At 27.4% G+C, this 14,102-nt stretch overlaps 1 protein-coding gene across 1 annotated transcript; it reads left to right on the forward strand.

Moving 5' to 3' along the window:
• The first annotated feature begins 8,727 nt into the window (after positions 1-8,727).
• Positions 8,728-10,616, forward strand: LOC101252773 (leucine-rich repeat receptor protein kinase EMS1). The gene has a single exon (XM_004237775.5). It carries the CDS (start codon positions 9,244-9,246, stop codon positions 10,387-10,389), a length of 1,146 nt encoding a protein of 381 aa, XP_004237823.1. The 5' UTR covers positions 8,728-9,243; the 3' UTR covers positions 10,390-10,616.
• Positions 10,617-14,102: the final 3,486 nt, after the last annotated feature.

A 14,102-nucleotide genomic window follows, 5' to 3' on the forward strand; every position in this document is an offset into this window, starting at 1 on the left:
GAACACTTCTTGTCATATCGAAAATGTTGGAAGTGAAAAAAAACATACTCTAATAAAGAAATAAAAATATATAAATAAAGATGTTAAAAGAACATAAATATTTTCTTTAAGGATGGCAAGGAATATCAATGGGAAAAGAAGCTAAAAAGAAAAATGATTCAGGCTCAAATCAAAGGTCTTTTCGTCTTTTGGGGAAAAGTCAAGTTTGTTACGTTAGTAAATTAACCTTGAATTGTATCAATAGTGATTTAGATCATCTTCTCAAGTGTGCCTAATCTAATTGTGTGAGTAATTACAAAATTGTTTGTGAATGGACTCGTTTTCAATGTCGTTTCATCTCTCTAGTTAAGTAATTGTTCACCGTCTTTCTTTCCCATATCTGAAATGGCTTTATAGTTAGTGGCCTCCCATATAGATGACCGTCTGAATAACTTTTATTCTGTTTGTTGGAAGGTTTGTATGAATCTCTTCCCGTATGAACTCACTCACTATCCGAGAGAAGGTAAATCATACGTAATATAAATGTTTTGCGCCTTTGAGCCTGCACAAAACCTTTAATTATACTTCATCAAAAATCTGATTATTGCAAATAACATATTAAAGTCACTTCCTACTCAAAATTGTTAATTACGTTGTAAAAGAAATACCTATACATTTAACTTTTCTTAAACAAAATTGATGATCAATCAATGCGTGATCTTGAAATTCACCTATTTATTGACATCATTTGGTGATTAATCTATGGGACCAACAAGGTACTCTACTGAATTTTCTTTTTATTCTAACAAATTTATTTTAGGATTTTGTCTCATTAGGATAAACTGCATTGAATACAAAATTTACAAATTTCGTCTTTACCATTGGCATTAATATTATTTGCATCAGATTCATTTCCAAATATACTTCGAGTTCTTTTGGTTATGTAATTAGATATGCTTTAGCATGTACTAATTACCTTAAAGAAAATAATTTTTTTCTTGATCTAGATTTTCTTTAAATTAAAAGTATAAATTTTATAAAGTCATTTTTCTCTCTCAAAGTTAGCATTCAATCTATATATAGCTATATATTATAATGAGTCACTTAAAATAAATATAAATAGCTACGTAGGATAGGCTATAAATTGATTAACATAACCTTTTCATCTTTCATGTCTTTGTTTTTCGATCTGCAACTCAATAGCGATATTTCAAAAAATTTACAAGCTTTTTGTATCTTAATTAGAAAATCTTTTATCACTAAATTCAGACCAAGTATAATAAATAGTTTTAATGAGACGAAACCCTAGTAAAATCTTTATATACTATGCTTAATGTACCCTATGCTTTAAATTTTTTATTAAAGAAGAGTACTATATATTTATCGACAATATTTATGTTCTTATTGATTTTACAAGAATTTGTAGTTTCATTATAACAAAAATTAACACACTCCTAACCTTCTGTACTATCAAATCATTAGATTAGTTATTATCAGGATAATTATTTTCTTATAGAATCATCTATACGATTCATTTTTATGTTACGCATAGGATTTGGAGACTAAAGTTACTTTTTGATCTTACTTAAAATTTTTGTGAGACAATTCGAATTTTATTTTTGTAAATATTTAAATTTTCTAAAATATTATTTATCAAGAAAGAACTTATAATGATGTTGATTAGTTTATAAGCTTCTTCCCCACTCAACTCTTGAAGAACTTTTCTAATATGACTTAGATGTTGAGGGTGGACAATATCCTCATGAGACTAGTTGACTATTTATATTATAATGTTAACATAAACGTTATACTTTCAAATAATTATAGACGTTTATTTTATGTATTTAGGCAAATACTATCTTTATCTTGAAAAAATAAATTTTGTTTTTAGTTTTGCTTAAATTATTTATGTAACATACAAAATCACGATTTACTCAATAATTATTTATAATTTGTTTGTAGTCACGTACCTTTTATTATATGAAAAAAGAATATTATTATTTACAGAGGAAAAAACGTGCATAAATACCCTGAGCTATGCGTAACGTTATAGGAACACATTTTGTTTTTACGGATTATATTATCCCTCTAAAAAAATTTAAATGAAATAAAATGTCACTTTCAAGTATTGATAGGGCAAAGAAAACTCAAATTTTAATAGACGATAAAGTATACGCAATGCCACAAGTGTTTTGTTTTTAAAATAAATAATCTATTTTGTTTTCTTTTTAAATTCAAAATATAATAAAATCAACCAAATCCAAATGTTAAAATGAGGGAGAAGTTTAGTAGATATAAAAAAAAACTATAGTTTCTTGTTTCTCATTTCCTAATTTTAATGACATTCGAGTTCTAAATTTATTCTTAGATCTCTAGTTTTTGTTGAGATTCAAAAATGGAGAAAGAATTTAGAATCTATTATTACTAAACCTTAAAAAAATAAAACTTTGAAGAATAAGTAAAATAGATCAAAATTCTTGATAGTTAGTCAAATTGATTACTAGAGTTTGATAATAATGTTGTGAATTTGAGCTTGATTTATTTATACATATATGTTGAAGTTCTTTTAAAAGTTTGAACTCTTGAAAAATGGGTGATAAAATAAGAATGAAGAGTATATTTGAACAAAGAGCTTTTGAGAGTTTTGGAACAGATACGTAGTTATTTTATATTTAATTAGAGTCTTTTCTTAAGATTCTCACGTTTGAGGAAAATATTTTTACATTTAGCTTCACATCGATCAACAAAGTGCTACAAAATAAAATAAAAAAGTTGGAAAGTAATAAAACCCTCATATTGCTTGTAACCCTAAAACTTCAAATAGAAAATTGATCCTAAGGATAGAACTAACTTAATTTCTCCTAGTGGAGTGTTTGGTCATTAATTCATTAGATTTCCAACTTAAACTTCAAATGCTCCTTACTAATTATGTGACCACTTCTTAACCTTTAACTTTTATGTTTATTGATATTTCTTTTCTGTTTTTAGTGTAGGAGATAAAATTTTGGAAAGAAAGAAATAAGATATCTATCAACTATAAGAGAAGATTGTTCAAATAAATAGTATTTTTATATCTAATTTTAAAATTGTAATTCAAATCACAAATAATTAATAGGAACTTATAGCAAAGGACTAAAAAAAGAAATTTTATATTTTTCTTATTTGGCTACTAAAATATATATATTAATACAAAAAGTAGGACTCGACTTAAACTAGGATACTCTTTTTTTTTACTTATGACCATTAATCGGCTAAAGGTCTACGCTAAACTTTTCATATTAACGTGAGAAGTAGGATTTGACAAAACTAAGAGCCTGTTTGGCTCAGCTTAAAAGTTGGTCAAACTAATTTGAAATCTGTTTTTGACTTATTTAACTGTTTGGCAATATTCAAAATAGCTTATTTTAAGTTAAAAAAAACTTATTTTAAGCCAAAAGTTAAAAGTTGGGGTAGGGGTGCTTCTTTTTTTTTTTAGCTTATAAGCTGTTTTAAGTTGACCACATTTTTATGTTTTTTCCCTTAATATTTTTATACAATCTTCAAATTACCCATATAACTCTAACATCTCTTTCTTCTATTTTTTCCTTTTCACGTTTGGCATAACAACTTCAGCACTTTTATCCAAACGCATAACTGTTTATTTTAAAAATAAGTTTCAGCACTTTCAAAAGTACTTTTTTAAAGCTGTTTTTACTAAGCCCATCCAAACGGGCCCTAAGAGCCTGTTTGACTCAGCTTAAAAGCTGGTCAAACTGACTTAAAAGCTGGTTTTTGACTTATTTAACTGTTTGGCAATACTCAAAATAGCTTATTTTAGGTTAAAAAAAAACTTATTTTAAGCCAAAAGTTAAAAGCTGGGGTAGGGGTGCTTTTTTTTTTTAGTCTATAAGCTATTTTAAGTTGACCACATTTTTATGTTTTTTCTCTAAATATTTTTATACAATCTTCAAATTACCCATATAACCCTAATATCTCTTTCTTCTATTTTTCCCTTTTCACGTTTGGCATAACAACTTCAGTACTTTTATCCAAACGCATAACTGCTTATTTTAAAAATAAGTTTCAGCACTTTCAAAAGTACTTTTTTAAAGCTGCTTTTATTAAGCCCATCCAAACGGGCCCTAACAATGGTAAGAAAGTCATAATAATGTGAACAAAATAATCTAATATTTAAATCAGAGGTGTTATAAAATAATTAGCTAATAAATTAATATTAATAAACTAAATTAAAATAAATAACTAACAAAGAGAGAGCATAATAATTTATTCAAAAATTTTCTATACTTCACTAGTTTTTAATGGCTATTTATCACCAAAGGAAAACATGGGTATAAGTAGGAGCTTATAGGCTAAGATGAGATAGTTTATACACATGGCATTGTGAGGCTATATGTGAGTCTTACATATGATATCCATCTTTGATTATTTTACAACAAAAGTATATATACTGGTCTTTATTTTATTTTATAATATAGTATTTTTCTTTTTAGGTTATTTAGAAAGGAACTATCGTTTTTTATATTTGAAAATAATTTCAAATTTAACCTTTTATTTAGGGTGTATTTGGTAGATAAGAAAATTATGTTTTTCAATTTTCATATATAGTAGATCAATTGTCAAAAATACTTTGCCATGTCCCAAATTGAAATGAAACATGATTGACACTCAATTAATGAGTGAACTCTATATCATTTAGCTCAACATATGAACTAAAAATAGTAAAATGAGTTTATAAAATCATGACCTTTTCAATCTATTTAGGTTTGGATAAATTAATAATCTATTTATGTTATGAATTCAATTAATTTAATCTATTTAAATTAATTTAATTTAAAATTGAATTAATATGTAGTCTAAATTGATTCATAAAAAATTTAAAATAAATATTTTTTATTTGATATATTATATAAATCATATATAAGAACAAAAATAATTAGGTATTGGTCAATTAATAAAAAATGGACAAAGAATTAAAATGTAATAAGAATTAAATTAGCTGAACGATGACTATGCTTTTAGTGTATTTGATCTTTAACTTGTCTTAACCTAAATAACTTTTAGATCGGTTAATGATCAATTCATAAATTAACATAATCTATTTTAACGTACAAATTCAATCAAACGTGTTTATAGTGGTGTACAAAATCGAAATTGAAAATCGAAACAAATCGCAAATCGAGTCAAACAGAAAAAAATTCGACTAGCGGTTTGGTATGAAAAAAATCCGACTATATTTGAGTTAGTTTGGTTTCAACTAAAAAAAATCAACCCAACATTATATATGTAATTTTAAAATTTTACTTTATGCATAAAAATATTTACTTTGATATCATTTTAAAATATTTTTTATACTATTTCATAGTTTTTAACTTTTAATATATTATTTCAAGTTTAAAACTTAGAATTCGGAATGGTCCAATAAAGATTATAGTTCATAGATATTGATAATTATAATAAAACTAAAATCAAAATCAAGTTAATACTAATGCAAAAAGAAAATCAATTCAACACTAAGAATGACAATAATATTAACTTTTTTTTAGTTTTACGTTGGTTTAGACAATTAAAATGCATAATTTAATTTTAATTTTCCTTAAATATTTATTAATGTTAATACTTATTAAACTTATTTTTGCATGATCTAGTACTTTTAAATTATGATTATTTTCACTATGACTTTACAATATTTATTTTATATATGATGATTTAATTATTAATTTTTATTGAATATTTTTGTCATCAATACTCATCTCTATTTTGTGTTATTTTTTTTTAAAGAAACACCTTAGATAATTGTATTTTGATTGGACTAAAGAAATATTTGGAGCACAAGTTAATTGTACGTTTGTATGCAAACTTTAGGTTGGTTTGATTTATAAATTTAAAATTCAACACAATAGTTTAATTTGGTATTTGAAAAATCCGAACCAACCCGAGGCAGAAAAACGAAAAAAATTCAAATTTTATTAGTTTGATTTGATTTATAAATTTAAAAATTTTATACAAATATTTTAGTTTGATATTTGAAAAACCCGAACTAACTCGGTCATATATATATACTCTACTATGTTCATTTTGACACTCTTAATTTGAATAATTCAGTAATTATGCACCTATCAAATAGTAATTAAATAACTAATTAACCTAAAAGTTAAATCATTTTCTTTCATTCCGAGTGATGAGTAAACCCTTAAATGCACATTTCATTCTTATTTTTGATTTAGAAAAATTAATCTCATTTTAATTTGATTTATTTATTCCAAGTCTTGTTTCAACAAACTCACATAGTCAGTCCTCCAAAATCTACATTAAGCGAGTAAAATCATTAGCTAAATTAATTCATTCAACTCAACTCCTCCGTCAAAGTATTATAATTTAGCTATATAGTACTTATACTAAATTTCATTATCTAACTTCTTTACTTGTTATATTTTATAGTCATAATATATATATATATATATATATATATATATATATATATATATATATATAAATTGTAAATAAAAGATTCTAACTTTAACATTACGAAATACCATTACTATCTTTAACGAAGTTTTCACAAAATTTTAAATTAATTTCCCTTTTCAATTGTTGAAGATTTTCTTAAATTTTGTTAAATAATTTGGTATTAAGTCATGAACTTTTTATTTTTGTTTTTTTTTGTGTTTACTCTTGAATTACTCACTCTTGATGTGGTAACCCAATTATATTACTTTATGAGAAAGGATTCAATGCTCAAACTTTTCAAATAATTTACTATTGAACTTTTTATCTACATCTGATCAAATCACATATTAGGTAACAATCTTGCATTTAAGTGAAATTGAGATATTCTTTTTAGCAATCACAAATTATATAAAAAAAATTACGATAAATTTGAAATTATAAATTTCAAAATTTTCATAATCACATAAAAATAATGACAAGCTTAAAATTAAAAAAAAAAATCACTTTTTCTTTCTTAATTTTCAATAAAAAAAAATGAAGAGAGGGCCAAATTTCTTTCCATCTTAAAGTCTTCAGTCAAGTATAGCTAACTCTAGAAGCAATGAACCTCCCAACAAAAAATAAGAAAAACAAGTAAACAAGTATTATTACTACTATTCCCAGTGAGACCTGAGACCATTTTTCTCTAATATATATTTGAATTTTCATCGTATCAAATTTATTTAGTAATTTATATTTTTAAAGTTATGTCAAATGTATCAAAATGTTCTTTAATATTGTAGTCTTAAACATGCCACGTGAAAAGTTAAAGTTAAAGTGTTACAAAAAAAAAGAATCATTCTTTTTTAAACAGACTAAAAAGGAAAGAAGGTCATTCTGTTTTAAACGGAGGAGTATTATTAATTACTAGGTCTCATAGGAATTTAGGTCTATTTATAATTAATAAATGAATTAGTTATACTTCTTACGTGATATTATAGAATGTATAATACCTTCCATTTGGAGGTATTAGTAATATAACTCGTAGGATATAATACCATTGGATAAGTCTATATAATGACAAAGATATTCTTCAAAGTATTTTAATTATTTTTATTTATTTTCTTAATTTTATAATTTATATTTGTACTAGTAAATTTATTCAAATAAATTAGCTTACAAATTATTTAGAGATAGTTGTTTGTTACTAAATAAATTCAATAGAAATTTGAAATGTATATGTGTGTGTATATACGTGTGTGTGTGTGTGCGATTTTCTAATTATTTATTTTTTGAACAATTTAAAAACTTACATAGATATTAGAATTATATCTTGCAATTTTTATGTGTAAATATAAATGACTTATTAAAATTTACTATTATTGACCGTCTTTTTGATTTTAAAAGTAGATATTTTATCTTTTTAACTTGAAAAATGACATTCCGAGTGAATAATTTATTAAGATACAATTCCTCAAATAATTAAAGTGAAAAAATAGTAAACATAACAATAAAATAATTCTTTCTCATAACTAATTAGAAAGCGATAAAAAGAATATTATTATCCAACGATTATTTATCTTGATCCTCTAGTAACAGTAAATTCACTTTTAGTCCAATAGCTCACGTAACAAATACATGTTTGGTTTTTAGTTTTTCTGCTCATTTTGTGTTTAAAATAAAATTTTAAAAAGTATTTTTTCTTTTAATTACATCCCTAAATTACTCTGTATCGGATCAAGATAAACCAAACACATAATATAAAATATATATTTATTATGCTTACATTAATTAATAAAAAAGTTATATATAATAACAAATTAATAATCTAAAATAAATTGAGTAGCTAGGGTCTAATTTAATTGTGCTCCAATAGCAAATATTTGCGAAAAATTGTCAGACACCTCTCTCCAAATATCTCACTCGCCACTCTCCTCCAATCTCTCGCTCGCTTTCTCATTTTTTATACAAACACAAGTGTATAAAAATTGTTTCTAATTGTATAAAGCAGAGAAAATTATATAAATACATATATTTTTGTTTCCTCTCTCCCCTCTTCCAGATCTCGCTCGCCACTCTCCCAAATCTCATTCGTCACCCTTGCCTTTTTCACTTATACAAACAGAAGCGAAATGTATAAATTGTGTTTCTGTTTGTATAAAGCGTGAGAAAATTGTATATACACATGCAAGTACATATATTTTCGTCCTATACACTTATAATTATACAATAAAAATACTTCTTTTGTCTTTCTCTCTTTCTCATTTTATGAAATTTTCAAATTGTATCTAATTTCTCTCTTTTTAATTTTATACAATTCGATTCAATTATATATTCCTTGTCAAGTCTCTTTTGTCTTTTCTCTCTTTCTCATTTTATGCAAATTTAAATTGGTATATAATCGTTCTATACACTTATAATAATACAATTCGTTGTCTTTCTCTTTCTTGTTTTATACACTTCGTTTATACAATTTGCTTCAATTTTATATGTATAGCGAATTATACAATTTCTATATTTGCTATAACATACAAATATAAATTTTTTATTTGCTGAAAGTTGCTGGTTAATTAATTATAAGCGAGCCATTGGACTGAAGCAAATTTACTGTTACTAGAACTGTATGATGAAATTCTACTGTATGGACCGTTGACCCCCAATCCAGTCCGCGCTTTCAGACAACCCAACATCTTCTCTTTCATTCAAAACCCCATCTTCTTCACCCGTTAATGGCGGCTTCTCCTTTTCCACCTCCCTCTACTCCTCTCTCTCTTCCACCTTTTTCCATCTTCAGTTTCAATCGGAAATTGAAAAACTCGATTTTACTTTTTTACTTCCATGGATCCTCCACTTCAAGCTTTTATAGCTGCGGCTTCCAGTTTCGTTGCAGTCCTCTTGATCTTTGCTTCTCTCTATATTTTCTGCAGAAACCCTATCAAACGTCGTCCTATCGAAGAGGAAACCCGGAATCATCCCCGTAGCCGGAACCGGAACATCCGGGCTATAGCTAGTAGCAATACAGATCTTTCATCCATCACCGTAACTGAAAGTGCAACATTTGACCCGAATCTAGATCAACTCTCCATGAAGCAGCTCGCCGACGCGACCCGGAATTTCTCACCGGAACTCATAATCGGCGACGGGAGTTTCGGGATGGTATACAAGGCAACGCTCACCTGCGGCAAGACCGTCGCCGTGAAGAAACTCTCCGCCGACGCTTTTCAAGGGTTCCGAGAATATCGCGCGGAGATGGAAACCCTAGGTAACATCAAGCACAAAAATATAGTCAAAATGCTCGGGTACTGCTCCACGGGTAGTGACCGGGTACTAATTTACGAGTTCATCGAAAAAGGCAGCCTCGACCAATGGCTTTACGACACGTCATCGACTTCCGATATGTTGGAATGGATGCCACTTCATTGGGAAACAAGGACAAAAATTGTCAAAGGAGTAGCTGAAGGACTTGCCTATATGCATAATTTGGATACTCCAATTATTCACAGAGATATCAAAGCCAGTAACATCTTATTAGATGCAAATTTCAATGCTTATATTGCTGATTTCGGATTAGCTAGAAGAATTCAAGGATCACATTTACATGTATCAACACAAGTAGCTGGAACCATGGGGTACATGCCACCAGAGTATATAAATGGTGCACCCATGGCTAAAACAAACGGAGATGTTTATAGTTTTGGCGTGTTAATGCTAGAGATTGTTACCGGGAGACGCCCTAATTTCCCGTTTAAAGGAGAAGATGGTTGCGAAATTAGGCTTGTCAATTGGATTAGTGGTATGGTAGAACAAGAAAGGTTCATGGAAATGGTGGATGACAATCTTTCGAAGGATGAGTTGAAAGAAAGTGCAGTGGTTGAGTATTTTAGGATCGCTATGATGTGTGCTAACGAAAATTGTCACGCTAGGCCGCCTATGAAGGAAGTCGTTAAGATTCTGGATGGAATTTCAACATTCATTTCTTCGTGAGTATTCCTAAATTCATATCTAATGTATCCAATTCTATGTAGTACTATTTTTAAGTTTGTACTTAGTAGTTTATATATAAAAATGTAAAAAGTAGGGCAAATTGTTGTTTTTAATTGATTGAGAAATAAGGTATTCGGACATTATGTAAATAACAATTGCACCAATTTAGATTCTTATGTCCTAATAAAGTTTTAAGCAAGCTTGTGGCTAGACCACATTGTCCAATTCTTCCACTTCTCATCTTATTTAAGTACTTGCATTAATCCAACTTCTTATATAGTGGATAAACTTATCAGATACTTATACTTAATCTAACGATTGCGGTGTACTCAAGTCGATTCGAATATTAGTTCTTTTAGTAAGAAGGAAAAAAAGTCAAAAAATATCTTTGAACTATTAGAAAAGGTTTATAAATATCCCTTGTTCACCTATTGGTTAAAAATACCCTTGGTCCACCATTCTGATTCAAAATAACCCTTAAAACTTATAACCTTTTATTTTTTAATTATTATTATTATCAATTATTATGTGACATCTTTATATTGGATAAATTTAAATTTCAATCCACCAAAAAAATTTCTACCCATTTTAACCCCATATCTACATTTTTTGACCCAAACCAAATCAAAAATTCATTAAAATTAAAAGATTTGAACATCTCTTCTCTACCATTCCAACCTAATAACTTATTCTCTTTCTCAGCATCTTATACAACCTCAGTCAATGATAACTAATGAATTTAATACCAATTAGAACTAAAAGTCTCTTCTTTGATTGTGTTAGAATTTAGTCAACGCTACCACTAAAATACAATCAAATAGAGCTTTTCAGTGCAACTCCACTATGCAAAATTGAATCTTGAAAAGAGTATGAACCAAAAGGAAGAAATAAAAAAACCCAATTCATGTTTTCTCAATGTCACCATGAAAATTCTTTTAGTGCAACTCAACCATGAAAATTGAATCTTTTGAAAGGGCGTGAACCAAAAGGGGAAGAAAGAAACAAGACCCAAGTCAAATTATATCAATTCCACTATTAAAGCACGATTAAGAAGAACTATCTCGTGCAACTTGCCCTTAAAAACTTGAATTTTTCACATGGTGTGAACCAAAAGAAAGAAACAAAAAAGATCAAATTCAAACTCAATCAAGAAGAGCTTTTTAGTTATATTTGATATGACCAAATTCAAATATCAATATGTCAATTTCAAATTCCAATACTAATTGATTCAATCATTAATTTTATTTTGAAATTGTTGAATAAGAAAAGAGGAAAAAAGAAAATAGGTTATTAGGTTCAAGGGAAAGAGAAGAGATGATGAAATTTATTATTTTTGATAAATTTTTTAATTGGGTTTGGGTCAGGATATGGGTTAAATGGGTAGAAAAAATTTGATGGATTGGAATTTAAATTTATCCAATAAAAAAATGCCACATGATAATTATTAATAATAATAATTAAAAACAATAAAAAAAATTGTTAAGTTTAAGAATAATTATGAATAAAAAGGTCGATGGAAGAATATTTTTAACTCAATAGATAAATAAAAAATATTTTTAAAATCTTTTCAAATAGTTTAAGATATTTTTAACCTAACTTGTGATCGATTCGAATATTAGTCGTTTTAGCGAGAATGACATATGAGTAGAGGCATATCGAAGTTTCTTTAAGTTGGTCGGTCAAGTTATTTATAAAACATGTGTAACAAGTGCATAAATACTTTGATTTGTCCTCCTTTTTTTTTTCAAGACCGACATGGGTAATGGGCCAATGGCATATGGGCATGTTGTTGGCGTCGTGTTTAGTAGTAGATATAAAAGTTTGTGGTGTTTTTTGGCTTGAATATGGCAATATTGTTGCATCATGATTCATGGCAAAGATGGTTCAGACTATCAAATTGTTTGACCACTTTTTGCGATCACATGGCCTTGTTGTGTCAAATGTACTCTCCTTGATTATTAATCATCAATCAAACATTACTAGTAAATACTTGTTTTAAATGTTTGAGAAATTTAAATACATTTATATTGAAATAGATGTATTTTCAATTAGAGATTTTTGCATATAACTTCAATTTTGGTTTTATAACTTATGTTGAAGAGTGATAACAATTAGGTGTGCGTAAATTGATTCGTTCTTTCCAACTTTTTAGAAAAAACTTTTAAGAAGTTCAAAAAATAAAAAATTTGAAGAAAAAAAACCCTCAAAAACCTTAATAAATTGTTATGTGTATCCAACGCAGAGATTTGAGGCACATATATATTTGACCATATAACTCGTTTGAACTATCAACAAGTCAAGTGGATTAGCTCTGATTTTTGTTATTCCCAAGTGGAAATGAGAAGTTATTACTGTAAACTTTGTGGAGGGCTTGCAGTATATTATTGTAAGAAGCATGAGCCAGTTTGGATATTATGGACCGACTCACAAAGCCCACAAATTTTAAATCGGTACAAATTACGATAATACGTGGATTCTGCACGCACACGAGTAAATTGTATATTCAATTGTCATATGATGATATATTTGTCTTTTAATTAATTAATGTTAAACAACTCATGTTCAAATATTGTATTGGATTTATTTAATAACAAACAACTCTCTCTAAATAATTTGTAAGCTAATTTATTTAAATAAATTTACTAGTATACATATAAAACATAGAATCAAAAAAATAAAAATAAAATAATTAAATGATGTTCCAAACGTGCCTTAAATTATTTTACAATAATATTTCTAGTGTAATCTACGAATTTTATTCATATTTCAAAGATAGAGAGATTATTTCTTATAAATCGTATTTAATAAATCGTGTTAAAAAATTTATTCAAACTAGTTAAGCCAAAAAAGTAACACAAATACAAAAACAACTAATAAAACTCAACACGTAGTAACCGAACACAAACTATAAAAAACAATACAATAATCAAGTACAACAAATCAACATATAATAAAAGAAATCGAAGAACAAGAAATTATAGAAACAATACTATCAACTATGAATTTAGGCCTAAGTCATACATAACCCTCTAAACTTGTTCACATATTTCATTTAGACACCTTAATTCAACTGTATACCAATTGAACACTTATATTGTAAGAGATTTCTACCTATTAAACATTTTGTGCTGACATGGCAGCATGTGTGTAGTACACACATGAAAAGAGCGCGAAAGGGCATCATTTAACCAATTTTTTTTTTAAATAAAATAAAATTAGCATCTCTTCACCTTCTTCTTTGACTCAACCACCATTAGAACCACCTTCTCACCACCGCAATCACCGGTGTCCCACCATTAAAGTACATTCCATTTTTTTTCGAGCTCCAGTCATTCTTCTTTTTTATGCCACCTTGTTTTTTAATTAAATATGCGTCACCATATCCACAATGCTCTTTTTCTTTATTTTTTCGGTCATCTTCTTCCCCCCCTTTTTTTTTTCAGACCATCATCTTCTTTCTCCTTTTTTACCAGCCATTGAACACCACCTCATTTTTCTCCAAATTTATCATCGTCAGTATCTTTTTTTATTTTTAGCTTTTCAAACAATCAATTACAAATTTTAATTTGTTCATTAGAAAACAATGCCACCAATCATCTTTTTCTTTATGCCAAATCAACTCAAACATGAATGAATCTAAGCTTAAAAACAAAACATTAATTAGATAAAAAGAAGTAGAAAAACTTAGGTGATTTAAGTGTTTTTTTTTTTAA

Source organism: Solanum lycopersicum, chromosome 4 (genome assembly GCF_036512215.1).
Source record: "Solanum lycopersicum chromosome 4, SLM_r2.1".
NCBI lineage: Eukaryota > Viridiplantae > Streptophyta > Magnoliopsida > Solanales > Solanaceae > Solanum > Solanum lycopersicum.